We start from the raw sequence: 14,078 nt of genomic DNA on the forward strand, positions 1-14,078 counted from the left end.
CAGTCTGGCTGCGTAGTCTGGAGCGCCCCCTATAACAGCAGTCTGGCTGCGTAGTCTGGAGCGCCCCCTATAACAGCAGTCTGGCTGCGTAGTCTGGAGCGCCCCCTATAACAGCAGTCTGGCTGCGTAGTCTGGAGCGCCCCCTATAACAGCAGTCTGGCTGCGTAGTCTGGAGCGCCCCCTATAACAGCAGTCTGGCTGCGTAGTCTGGAGCGCCCCCTATAACAGCAGTCTGGCTGCGTAGTCTGGAGCGCCCCCTATAACAGCAGTCTGGCTGCGTAGTCTGGAGTGCCCCCTATAACAGCAGTCTGGCTGCGTAGTCTGGACTACTCCCTATAATAAGAGAAGCAAGTTACTTACTTTCGATCAAACGCCTTATACGCGCTCTGTAGCCAGCTCAGCGATGGCTTATTGCGACTGTTCAATCCGTAATGGAAGTAGACGACAGTGTAGTCATTCTCCACGTACTGGTCTAAGGTGTGCTTCAGATATCTGAAATGAGTATGAGAAGAGATTGACCAATCTAATCCAACTTGTTCTACCTACAAGAAGTAGCAGTTTGTGCTCGGTAGCTTCATGTCAAGTGGGTGCAAATAGCTTGGGACCGCCCACTTGACAGAGAGCAAAATTAGTCTATGCAGTCCAAACGAGCTAGGACACAAAAAAAAAAAAATTAAAGGAGGCAAAAAGTTTCAGCTTGTGAAGATGATCAAAGTCCCCTTAAAGGAAATCTACCACCAGGATAAAGAATTGTAAACCAACCACACTGACATACTTGTGAGTGCCCCCTCTGGAAGGTCCTGCTTTTCTTTTAGCTTCTTAGGACCTTATTTTTACAAGAAAAAGGTTTCACAAATTATGCATATGAGCCCTCAAGGATCACCTGGATAATTTTTAAAACCTCTTTTAGGAGATCCTGCCAGATTGGGCGCACACCTGTATGTCAGTGTGCTTGGTTTACAATCCTTCATCCTGGTGGCAGATTTCCTTTAAAGGAATCTGTAATAATATGAATTTTTGTAGACTAATATTGTACCAATCAGATTTCATGGTATTTTTGAGGAAATTTTTAAATTAAAAAATAAAAGACAATCACATGTTAGAAATTCCTTCATGTTCATTTTGCAGGAAAAAAAAGACTGAAGCTGCGCAGGACCTCCACACCGTGTACAAAATCTCAGTCACTACAATGTTTTGTGACATTTTACTGACACGAAAGCCATTAGAGGATACAGGTTCTTACTCGAGCCCTGGGGCAATCATCTGTAACCATGTCGAGGCTTTGCCGGGATTGAGAAAATAAAAAAAAAAGTCTGCGGAGTTTATATAATAAAGAAGCCATATAATATCACAGACATCCAGTGTACTAGTGGTCCTTGTGTGGATGGGGCCCAACGCCCTAAACCCCCTGTCGAAATCTGTGTTGTTCATGGGCTGTCTGGTGTGCTTTACTCAGAACTCCTCAGATGCTGTGGATAATGACAACCAGGTCATCTGAATGGTTAGTCAGAAGAAGGGGCTCCCTCTTATTCTTGAACGGTCACAATGCCAGTTTGGGGCCTTGTGGAAGCTCCAAAGCCTGCCACAGTAATAATCCCACTAATCATTGCTTTGGCTGGGCTCCTTATCTATGATGGTCACCATGGCAGCCTGGGGCCTTGTAGAAGCTCCAAAGCCTGCCATTTTAGTAATCCAACTAATCCCTGCTCTGGCAGGGCTCCTTCTTATCCTTGACCAGTCGCCATGGCAATGTAGGGCCTTGTGGAAGCTCCAAAGCCTGCCACTGTAGTAATCCCACTAATCCCTGCTCTGACAGGATTAATTGGAGTTGACCCTATCCCTTATCAATTGGATAGAGGACAATAATCTGATCTTTGGTGGTTTCCAGCTTCTGGTGTAACGGCCCACCGGACGGGTTACGTTACAAATTTTATCTTCTTCCCATGTCCCTAAAATGAAGTATGGCCAGCTAATCCTTCAATCTGTGTAGTTCCATTGGAAGTCGCCTTTAAGAACATGTACTTTGCCCTTAATATGATATTTTTTACCCCTTACTGCAACGTTACCACCTACTGGGTATGTTTGGTATAGCAGCTGCATCACAATCTGCCTGGGAAGGAAATGCTATAAATGTGACTAATAGGAGGTCATGTTTATTCTACATTGTACAGGGGTCCTGGTTGGATCATCTCAGAACTCTGCCCCAGGGGAAGTTTAGATCAACTCCCTGGTGGCTGGTAAGTTCTAGCTCTTTGAGAGAGACCTCAAGTCACATACCATCACGGACCTCCCCTTCACCAACTACCCTGGGATCCTCACATCTATACATAGGGATGAACTATTTCCACTCATCAGCGGCATCTCCTCCTTTCTTGCAAGCCACCTGTAGGACTCCTACCTAGTGTGGACGAGGCCTGTTCCACTTGTACCAAACCACCGTGACCCAGTGGAGCGCTAGGCCATGTGCAAACCAGCCTAAGTACCAGTACTAAGGTACCAGGGGAATCCAGCCACTCCCAAGCCCAAAAATATCAAGCCCCTTTGGAGAATGTTGCAAGTGGCGTTACGAATAGGATCCCCCACTGGGGCCTGATATTTTTGGGCTTGGGGGTAAGTGGATTAACCATGAAACTTCCAAAGAAAACGACAGAAATTGTAGGATTAGCTGGCCATACTTCTCCTACATTTTAAGGATATAGGAAGTGAATAAAGTTTGTAACGTAACCTGTCCAGCGGGCCATTACAACGGGAGACTTTTAACCCACTTAGTAATATAGCCCCATTAAATATGCAAGACAGATTTATAGATTATTAGAGGAAGAATTGGGCACAAATTTGTACAAAATATACCCCATGGTAAATCTACCTACCCCTACTGAGGGGCATCAATAGCTGATCAGCTGTGTGATGAAGCACCTTTGCTGAGGTCCTAGTGACACAGTGTACATCCTAAGGTCCCCTTGGTTTACTGTACCGTCCAATGGTCCTAAAAAAAATTATTTTTGCCCTTTTCTAAACGTAATATGACTTACTCCAGGAGTCGGACATGATCGATCTCGTGACAGGGAGGGAGACGGCAGCAGCTGAACGTGATGACTTTCCTCCCCGAGTTATCATCTCCTGGAAGACAGAATATGGGACTAGTTACTAGTAATTCCATCGTGTATCTTCTGATGTAAAGGAATCACCTCCAAGACCAGCCATTTTTGACCTATACCGCCATATGGTGCACCATCCAAATGCCAATACTACTGCATTAACATGATCACGTAATACTGCAATTCCATGTAAAAGTAAAACCGCCACACTGAGCCCAAGTGATATTGAATCTTAATATCCAAACCATTTAGTGCCAAAATAACACTGCCTTATATATCATGCATAATACCGCCATGTAGTGTCTAAATCTAACAATACCCACACAGAAAAATCTGATATTGCATACATAAATACTACATCAATATAAATAATACTGCCATATAGTGCTCACATATAATTGTGTTATAGTTGCTAAATAATGGCGCAGTGTATTGTTTAAATAATACCACTATATGGTATAAAGACTAAGTAATACTACCATATAGTGCCCAAATAGCAGCCAATTTTGGGGTCCAAATATTCCCAGAATCAGAACTCACCAGCCACGTGGATGATCCCATGACGGGCGATGTCATAATACGGGTGACTTATACTGACATCATTGACTTCCTGGGTGGGAGAATCTACCGTATCAGCGCTCAGCTGGGCCTGCTCCTCCTCGTCCTTCTGTAGCTCTACAAAAACATTTAAAAAAAAAAATGACACCAGGACTCTCCAGGCGCTACAGAAGTTGTTCATCCAACCTTGATAAACTATAATGATTGCCCCCATCCACATATACAATCCCTGTAGATACAGGGGAGCGAGACGATCCCAGATAACACTCAGGTAGTGGCTGTTCTCCCCTCAGAAGAAAGGATTAGGCTGAGTAATTCAGTATGCCTGATCCTTCTTTCAGAAACCAGTCTTTACACAGGAACCAGTTACATACCAATTTCCGCTAACTGCTCAAAGTCTATAGAATGGAGATTCTCCATGACAAAAATGTGAAGTCTTCCACCTTAACCTGGAAAAAAAAAGTCCAAGATTTTAGTTTGTGAAAACATATGGAGCAATACAATAGCGCCACCCCGGCCCAGAGGCTGGATCTGGTATCGCAGCTTAGAGATATTCAATTAAATGCAGTTGAGCTGCCTGACCATGAACCATGGGTGTGGGGGTGTATATATGGGGGTCTTGCTCTGGGGTGTGTATAGATGTGTGTGGGGGTGTATATATGGTGGTCTTGTTCTGGGGTGTGTATAGATGTGTGTGGGGGTGTATATATGGTGGTCTTGCTCTGGGGTGTGTATAGATGTGTGTGGGGGTGTATATATGGTGGTCTTGTTCTGGGGTGTGTATAGTCAAGTGGGTGTGGGGGTGTATATACGGTGGTCTTGCTCTGGGGGTGTATATACGGTGGTCTTGCTCTGGGGGTGTATATATGGTGGTCTTGCTCTGGGGGTGTATATACGGTGGCCTTGCTCTGGGGTGTGTATAGATGGGTGTGTGGGTGTATATACGGTGGTCTTGCTCTGGGGGTGTATATACGGTGGTCTTGCTCTGGGGGTGTATATACGGTGGTCTTGCTCTGGGGGTGTATATACGGTGGTCTTGCTCTGGGGGTGTATATACGGTGGTCTTGCTCTGGGGTGTGTATAGATGGGTGTGTGGGTGTATATACGGTGGTCTTGCTCTGGGGTGTGTATAGATGGGTGTGTGGGTGTATATACGGTGGTCTTGCTCTGGGGTGTGTATAGATGGGGGGGGTGTATATACGGTGGTCTTGCTCTGGGGTGTGTATAGATGGGGGGGTGTATATACGGTGGTCTTGCTCTGGGGTGTGTATAGATGGGGGGGTGTATATACGGTGGTCTTGCTCTGGGGTGTGTATAGATGGGTGGTGGGGTGTATATATAAGGTGGTCTTGGTTCTAAATACTACATGTAAATCTCCTCTCAGGTGGGTGGTCCCGTGGTGGAGTGGACCCCCTATCACCAGCACTGGTTGCAATTCTACCAGTACCAGCAGCGAACCAGTAGAACAGCGCCCCTCTCTCATAGTGGCCGCGACATGTAACTGCAACTCATCCCATTCCTTCGCTGACCCTACAAAGGGCGACAATTCCCAGTGTCTGACCCCTCCCCTGACCTCTCCACCTCGCCGCGCCGCCGCTTATCTCCGCTATTTACATTGTCTGCGAATAATGATTGAAAAATTATGCAAAAAAAGCGGAGCGGCTAATCTATTTCCTGTTAGACTCGTGGAGCGTACGAAGCGTTAATGAGCGGCGGGTGCGCCCGCGTCCAAATTAACAACTCTAAATAGAAAATTCCGGCTCTGGGGATTAAACGCTTTGAACCTTCCACCAGGCGAGAGATTGCGTTCCCGGCGTTCCGATTTTTAATTAAATTAACCTGACACGTTCCTGGACAAAGGCCTCTTGTATCGCCGCCGCAGCTTCTAATTACTCGCCTGGGACTGATCGCGGGGTATTACATGCCATCGCCAGAGGAGCGCCCCCCGGGGGCTCACAGTGGTATTAGTAGATTGTTATTCAGAGGGTAGAACAAAATAATTGCACATTGATCGGTCCATTCCCTTTAAAAATGGGCATAGAAATTAGCCCATCCCTTTAAATTTTAATGTGCCCTGAAAGGAAACCCCCTTTAAGCCCCGCCCCCTCCCAATCCCTAATAAATCCCCCTCTGCTGCATCACTCAGGCTCCACCGCTCCCTCTAGTGTCCAACAACCGCCCTGCAGCGATGACATCACACCGAAGCCTGTGATTGGATGACATCATCAATGTGGTCAAGTCCGGAATCTTTAAAAAGGGACAAGTGGAAATTCAACTTGTAAGAAAAACGGATACGTCCCTTTAAATGTCTAGTTTATATTGGGTCTTAAAGGGATCAGATGGGGTGTAATTGATTGATTAGATATCTTTAGTATAGGATAAATGGGGAAACGGACAGCGCCGTTCTCTGTGCAGTGGTCAGACCAGGTCACTGCAGCTATGACTAGAAACCGATGCAGTGACTCCATTACACCACTACACAGAAAATGGCGCTGTCTGCTTAATGTTTTATCGTCCAATAGCTGCTTCCGTTTCCAGCGAACTGATTTTGAGGGCCCATCCTTAAAAATTGTCATCGAAATTTTTTAACCTGGAAAACCCCTTTAAGAAATTTTCCCAAAAAATGGGGAAAATTTAAATAAACACCATTGACCTTTTATTGCCCCCTACAGGCCGGCGCACAATGGTCACAAATAGCCAGGATTGGCCGCTACTATCCCTAGGTAGGTTCAGTTCATGTAATTATGAACAAGGAGGATCAGGATGAACATTGCAATCATAGGGCGGAGCTTATGATTTAAAGGGGCGTCACTCATAACCAATTTGGATGATACAAGTGTAGTGGATATTCTGCAGTCAGTGATGGATGACTTCATAGTCAGTGATAATGGATGGGGGTCTGAACGCTGTCAAAGTCGCCTGAGGGCGCAGCAATTGTGAAACGCGGAGGAGTTGCACAGGTTGGGACAGGAAAGCGTTATATCCGTCTGTTCCAGATTTACAGGATTTTCCGGTTCTGACCTTATTAGGGCACACGGAGCCGTAATCACTTCCGGGGCTCGGGGATATGGAGTCAGGACACAGGACGCCATTGTCCCTGTCATGTGACCCGCATGCAACTTTATCCTGTGCGACTCTGCTGATGTCCATGAAGTCAGTGATCATTTGTTAAATCAAAAAGTTTTATGGTTCTACAATGCGGATTTGGAACAGCGCCATGCACGGTATAGTGGCCAAACCTAGTATTGCAGCTCAGTTTTATCCCACATAATCGGATCATCAGTCTCGATCTCGATTCAAAAACCTAAAGATAGATGATGAATTAAAGGGGTTGTCCCTAGTTTATATGTCCTGAAAGCCCCTTTAAAAATCAAGCATGGAGAAACCAGGGGAATTTACTCTTAGATCCAGGCACAGCGACTGTGGTTTCTTCTTATATTTGTTATCCATGGCCTCCTTCCTTCTAAAATCAACTTTTAAAAGTTGTGTGTTACCAGAGCCCCTCTGTGCTGAAGCTTCACGGGCTGTTACAATGTTTCCCCCTCAACCCCTGCTCCCAAAACACTTCTCCTCTCCATTAACCTGCTGTAATTTCACACAGGGTGGGGAGTGCTCCTGTACAGCACAACAACCTGTGAAGCTACTGCATGGAGGGGCTTTGGTAAAACCCACCATTAGCATAATTTTAAAAGTTGATTTTAGAAGGAAGGAGGCCATGGATAACAAATATAAGAAGATTACCACAGTCACGGAGCCTGGATCTATGATGTATAATGTACCTGGTTTATCAGGATGGATTTTAAAGGGGTTTTCAGGACATGTAAACCAGGGACAACCCCTTTAATTCAGGATAGATTGCCATTAAGGATGTGTCTAGAACGAGGGCGCTGTGCTCTCCCCTCGGATTATGCTACACATATGACCACTGCTGATCCATCCATTAGAGGGAATGGACGCCCTTGCACCTGAGAAGTGGTGGGGGGTCCTAATAAGCCCTTTAATATAGTCTGGAGTATCCCTTTAAGCGTCAGATCTCTGGGTGAGGGGGTCTCATGTATGAGGGTGCAGTGTCCCCCTTTTGGATTATGCTACAGACACATATAGGGTGATATATTTAGGGGCATAGGACCGCCCCTTTAAGCTTAAAGCAGTTGTCTAAAGTTTGAAAAACTACTTATTTACAGCGCCGCCTACAGGTTGTGTCAGGTATTACAGCATATCTACACTAAAATCCAAAGGATCCGGCAGATCAATTAAAGGGGTTGTCCCAAGTGTCCATGTCCTATAAACCCCTTTAAGTGTTTGATCACTGGAGGGGGGTAAAAAGAATGAGGATGCAACTCCAACCTATGAACACACGTTGGTGCTATTATTGATAGCAACTATATTTTTGTAACCCTAGACAATTCCTTTAATTATGGGTACCTAGTTCTAAAAGTGTTTCAGATCTCTGCTTGCTGTCATTGAATAGGGAATCCTTGATATGAAAGAAAGGGTACAAACTTTTCTGATGTGCTACAATTTTCAGAATAACCTAATACATCACAGCAGCACAAATCTGTCTGCCGTTCTGAGTGTTTGTTACAATGTATCAGTGCAGGTAAAACAATGTCTGAGAAACATTACGAAGGGGAATAGCAAGGGTCGTATTCACTGACTGCAAACGAGGATCCTGATCATGCAAGAAAGAGAGAGCTCCGACTTGCAGCTTTTGTATGTACATAGAAATTTGACATTCACTGACAGCAAGCGGAGATCTTGCTCATTTGTAAAAATGAAAACGTACTAAACTTTACAATATCAAATGATAGAATTGTAATAAACAAGTCAGGATCTTCAGCCCTTCAGATACAGATTTAGCAATGTGATGGGTGTACAGACCCAGTCCTACTCACAGCTGAGGGTCTGTTACAATTATATCCATACTGTACAATCCCACACACAACAGCAACAATACAAATCACTTCCTTGCTCTGATAGCTTGATACAATGTTTCAGTCTCTTTCACTCGATAATGGGCTGGATGCAACTGTAGCAAAGCCTCAGCTATGAGACAGCAGAGGGTTTGTTACAATTGCATCTATTCTTAACAGGTTTTCTTGAGCTAAACACATCTGCAGCACAAACCTCTCCTGTTCTGATTCTTCCATATAATGCATTGATTTCTCTAACTGTAGCAAAACCTCAGCTATAAGACAGCAGAGGGTTTGTTACAATTGCATCTATTCTCAACAGGTTTTCTTGAGTTACACACATCTACAATGCATTGAGTTCTTTAACTCAAACTGGATACAACTGTAGCAAATACTCAGCTTTGAGAGACAGCTGAGGGTCCGTTACAATTGCATCTACGCGTCCCTGAGCTACATACATCTGCCCTGCCCTGATAGTTTAGTACTTTATCATTCCCTTTAACTGAGCGGATACAACTATAGAAAAACTGTAGCGACAAGACATCTGAGGGTTTGCTACAATTGCATCCACTTTAAACAGTCTTCCCTGAGCTACACTCATCTCCGACACAAACCTATCGCTTGTTACAATGTATCAGTGCAGGCGAAAAATGACAATTTCTTTAACTCAGAGGATAGCTGAGATTGGATACTACTGTAGCAAACCCTCAGCTTGTACACAGCAGAAGGTTTGTTGCAATTGCATCCATTCTTAACAGCCAATCGGGCCAAGCAGTAAGTGGGAACGCACCCTGATAGTTTGTCACAATGTATCAGTGCAGGGTAAATATCTGTTCAGTTTCCTTAACTCCAGGGGATAGACTGGATACAACTGTAGCAAAGCCTCAGCTATGAGACAGCTGCAGGTCTAATAATTACATCCATTCTGAGAGCTAAACACAACAGAAGCACAAGGCTGTTCTGTCCCGATAGTTTGCTACAATGTATCAGTGCAGATGACTGGCCTAGACAGGATACAACTGTAGCAAAGCCTCAGCAATGAGTGACAGCTGAGTGTCTGTTACAATAACATCTGTTCTAGATAATCCTCTTTGATAAACAAGTATCTCGAACACAAAAACTGTCAGTTTGTTACAATGTATCAGTGCAAGTTAAATCAATCGGTCTGGGGTAATTTCTAAGACAGGTTAAAACTTTGGCAATTTATCAGCTATGCCACAGCTGCAGGTCTGTTACTATTACATCCATTCTGTACAATGGACACACCAGCAGCACAAATCTCCCCTGTCCTAATAGTTTGCTACAATGTATCAGTGCAGGTGACTGGTCCATATAGGATACAACTGTAGCAAAGCCTCAGGAATGAGTGACAGCTGAGTGTCTGTTACAATAACATCGGTTGTAGCTAATCCTGTATCTGTGACACAAAAACTATTAGTTTGTTACAATGTATCAGTGCAAGTGAAATCGATTAGTCTTGGGTGATTGTTTAGACAGATTAAAACCATCAGCTATGCCACAGCTGCAGGTCTGTTACTATTACACCCATTCTGTAGGCTAGACACAACAGTGGCACAATCTGGCCTGACCTGATAGTTTGCTACAATGTATCAGTGAAGATGATCAAGACATGATACAACTGCAGCAAAGCCTCAGCTATCAGAGACAGCAGAGGTTCTGTTACAATAACATCTGCTCTAACTAATCATCTTTGAAACACAAACAGATGGTTTGTTTGTTACAATGTATCAGCGCAGATGAAATCTATTAGTCGATTGACTGTTTGATTATACCAGAAGCAACTGTAGCAAAGCCTCAGCTACGAGACAGCTGTGGATCTATTCCAACTAATCCTTTTTGACACACAGGAAGATGCGACACACATGCTTAGTTTGTTACAATGTATCATGGCAGGCGATTACTTAGATAGGATACAACAGTAGCAAAGCCTCAGCTATGAGACAGCTGCAGTTCTGTTACCATTACATCTATTCTGTCAGCTGCTACACACAAGAGCAGTGCAAATCTATGCTGTCCTGATAGTTTGCTACAATGTATCAGCGCAGGGGAAATCTATTAATTGTTCAGACTAGATACAACTGTAGCAAAAGTACGAGACAGCTGTTGATCTGTTCCAACTAATCCTCTTTGACACACAGGAAGATGCGACACACATGCTTAGTTTGTTACAATGTATCAGCACAGGTGATTGCTTAGATGGGATACAACAGTAGCAAAGCCTCAGCTATGAGACAGCTGCAGTTCTGTTACCATAACATCTATTCTGTCAGCTGCTACACACAAGAGCAGTGCAAATCTATGCTGTCCTGATAGTTTGCTACAATGTATCAGCGCAGGGGAAATCTATTCATTGCTCAGATTGGATACCACTGTAGCAAAGCCTCAGCATTCGAGACAGCTGTGGAACTGTTCCAACTCATCCTCTTTGACACACAAGAATATGCGACACACATGCTTAGTTTGTTACAATGTATCAGCGCAGGGGAAATCTATTAATTGTTCAGACTAGATACAACTGTAGCAAAACTACGAGACAGCTGTGGATCTGTTCCAACTAATCCACAGGAAGATGCAACACACACGCTTAGTTTGCTAGAATGTATCAGCGCAGGGGAAATCTATTAATTGCTCAGACTGGATACCACTGTAGCAAAGCCTCAGCTGTGAGAAGTATAACACTGATATGGGTTCAGAATGTAAACAGGTTGACCTTTGCTGCTTCCGTACACAGCACCTCCGCCCTACTTCCTGGTTCGTACCTTCTGTGTCCCCCGGTCCTGGAGGGGGTCACCCCGGGGTGACTGTGATTTCGGAGTAGGTGCTGAGGTCTCCTTTGTCCTGGACACATGTGAGGATAGTGAAGGCGGGAACACTTTAATTCCAAGGTGAAAATAAAAGCCACCCACTCCTCCACATTCCTCCCCTCCCGCTCTCCTTCACTGACACACTGTGCAGAAACTCCTGAGCCGACCGCCTCTGCTGAATATACACACACAAACATGGCCGCCTGCTGCGCCTCGCTTCAAGGGGCTCTCCATATGGCACAGGACTGAATCTGCTGTGTGTGAACATACCCTGATAGTGTAGATACACGCTCCGTAAGACTGCGTTCACACATGCAGGATGAGCCACGCCTGCTTATGGCTTCAAAAACTGCATCTGAAAAAACTGAATGTGTGAACGCAGCCTGAATTTTTTTTTATGTAGATTTTTCATTAGGGCGCGTTCACATGTTGCATTTTGATTGCGTATTCATTTAGTTTAATGTGTTTGTAAACGCAACGTGTAAACGCAACGTGTAAATGCGCCCTTATAGACAACCCCTTTTATTTTGGATCACAATGTTAACCTGTTGACTCTGGATGGGCCAGAGTAGTGACACCCAATATGATGTTCGTCTGCTCTTATCAGGCAGTGCCAACAATGGACAACCCCTTTAAGTAGTGGCAACCAATATGATGTCCGTATGCTCTTATCAGACACTGTCAAGAATGGACAACCCCTTTAAGTAGTGACACCCAATATGATGTCCGTATGCTCTTATCAGGCAGTGCCAAGAATGGACAACCCCTTTAAGTAGTGGCAACCAATATGATGTCCGTATGCTCTTATCAGACACTGTCAAGAATGGACAACCCCTTTAAGTAGTGACACCCAATATGATGTCCGTATGCTCTTATCAGACACTGTCCAGAATGGACAACCCCTTTAAGTAATGGCAACCAATATGATGTCCGTATGCTCTTATCAGACACTGTCAAGAATGGACAAGCCCTTTAAGTAGTGGCAACCAATATGATGTCCGTATGCTCTTATCAGGCAGCGTCAAGAATGGACAACCCCTTTAAATAGTGACAACCAATATGATGTCCATTTGCTCTTATCAGGCAGTGTCAAGAATGGACAACCCCTTTAAGTAGTTGCAACCAATATGATGTCCATATGCTCTTATCAGGCAGCGTCAAGAATGGACAACCCCTTTAAATAGTGACAACCAATATGATGTCCATCTGCTCTTATCAGGCAGCGTCAAGAATGGACAACCCCTTTAAATAGTGACAACCAATATAATGTCCGTATACTCTTATCAGGCAGTGTCAAGAATGGACAACCCCTTTAAGTAGCGACAACCAATGTGATGTCCGTATGCTCTTATCAGGCAGTTTCAAGAATGGACAACCCCTTTAAGCAGTGACAACCAATATGATGTCCGTATGCTCTTATCAAATGGACAACCCCTTTAAGTAGCGACAACCAATATGATGTCCGTATGCTCTTATCAGGCAGTGTCAAGAATGGACAACCCCTTTAAGTAGTGGCAACCAATATGATGTCCGTATGCTCTTATCAGGCAGCGTCAAGAATGGACAACCCCTTTAAATAGTGACAACCAATATGATGTCCGTATGCTCTTATCAGGCAGTGTCAAGAATGGACAACCCCTTTAAGTAGCGACAACCAATGTGATGTCCGTATGCTCTTATCAGGCAGTGTCAAGAATGGACAACCCCTTTAAGTAGTTGCAACCAATATGATGTCCATATGCTCTTATCAGGCAGCGTCAAGAATGGACAACCCCTTTAAATAGTGACAACCAATATGATGTCCATCTGCTCTTATCAGGCAGCGTCAAGAATGGACAACCCCTTTAAATAGTGACAACCAATATAATGTCCGTATACTCTTATCAGGCAGTGTCAAGAATGGACAACCCCTTTAAGTAGTGGCAACCAATATGATGTCCATATGCTCTTATCAGGCAGTGTCAAGAATGGACAACCCCTTTAAGTAGTGGCAACCAATATGATGTCCATATGCTCTTATCAGGCAGCGTCAAGAATGGACAACCCCTTTAAGTAGTGACAACCAATATGATGTCCATATGCTCTTATCAGGCAGCGTCAAGAATGGACAACCCCTTTAAATAGTGACAACCAATATGATGTCCGTATGCTCTTATCAGGCAGTGTCAAGAATGGACAACCCCTTTAAGTAGTTGCAACCAATATGATGTCCGTATGCTCTTATCAGACACTGTCAAGAATGGACAACCCCTTTAAGTAGTGACACCCAATATGATGTCCGTATGCTCTTATCAGACACTGTCCAGAATGGACAACCCCTTTAAGTAGTGGCAACCAATATGATGTCCATATGCTCTTATCAGGCAGTGTCAAGAATGGACAACCCCTTTAAGTAGTGGCAACCAATATGATGTCCATATGCTCTTATCAGGCAGCGTCAAGAATGGACAACCCCTTTAAGTAGTGACAACCAATATAATGTCCGTATACTCTTATCAGGCAGTGTCAAGAATGGACAACCCCTTTAAGTAGCGACAACCAATGTGATGTCCATATGCTCTTATCAGGCAGTGTCAAGAATGGACAACCCCTTTAAGTAGTGACACCCAATATGATGTCCATATGCTCTTATCAGGCAGCGTCAAGAATGGACAACCCCTTTAAGAAATTCAAAATCTAAAATC

General features: G+C 44.3%; 1 protein-coding gene across 2 annotated transcripts in view; it reads right to left on the bottom strand.

The window, feature by feature from the left end:
- ARHGAP8 (Rho GTPase activating protein 8) overlaps nt 1-14,078 on the bottom strand; it is a 104,675-nt gene that overhangs the window by 21,062 nt on the left and 69,535 nt on the right. Inside the window, exons 1-5 of one of the 2 annotated variants that reach the window (XM_072145323.1) lie at nt 11,350-11,554; nt 4,031-4,105; nt 3,639-3,773; nt 3,033-3,120; nt 361-492 (exon numbers count right to left, since the gene is read on the bottom strand). In XM_072145323.1, the coding sequence (XP_072001424.1) occupies nt 361-492; nt 3,033-3,120; nt 3,639-3,773; nt 4,031-4,076 (401 nt within the window). In that variant the 5' untranslated portion in view covers nt 4,077-4,105; nt 11,350-11,554. Of the gene's footprint in view, nt 1-360; nt 493-3,032; nt 3,121-3,638; nt 3,774-4,030; nt 4,106-11,349; nt 11,555-14,078 lie in introns of those variants that run through there. The other variant, XM_072145329.1, reaches the window with a different exon arrangement.

This window comes from Engystomops pustulosus, chromosome 4 (genome assembly GCF_040894005.1).
Source record: "Engystomops pustulosus chromosome 4, aEngPut4.maternal, whole genome shotgun sequence".
NCBI classification, from domain to species: domain Eukaryota; kingdom Metazoa; phylum Chordata; class Amphibia; order Anura; family Leptodactylidae; genus Engystomops; species Engystomops pustulosus.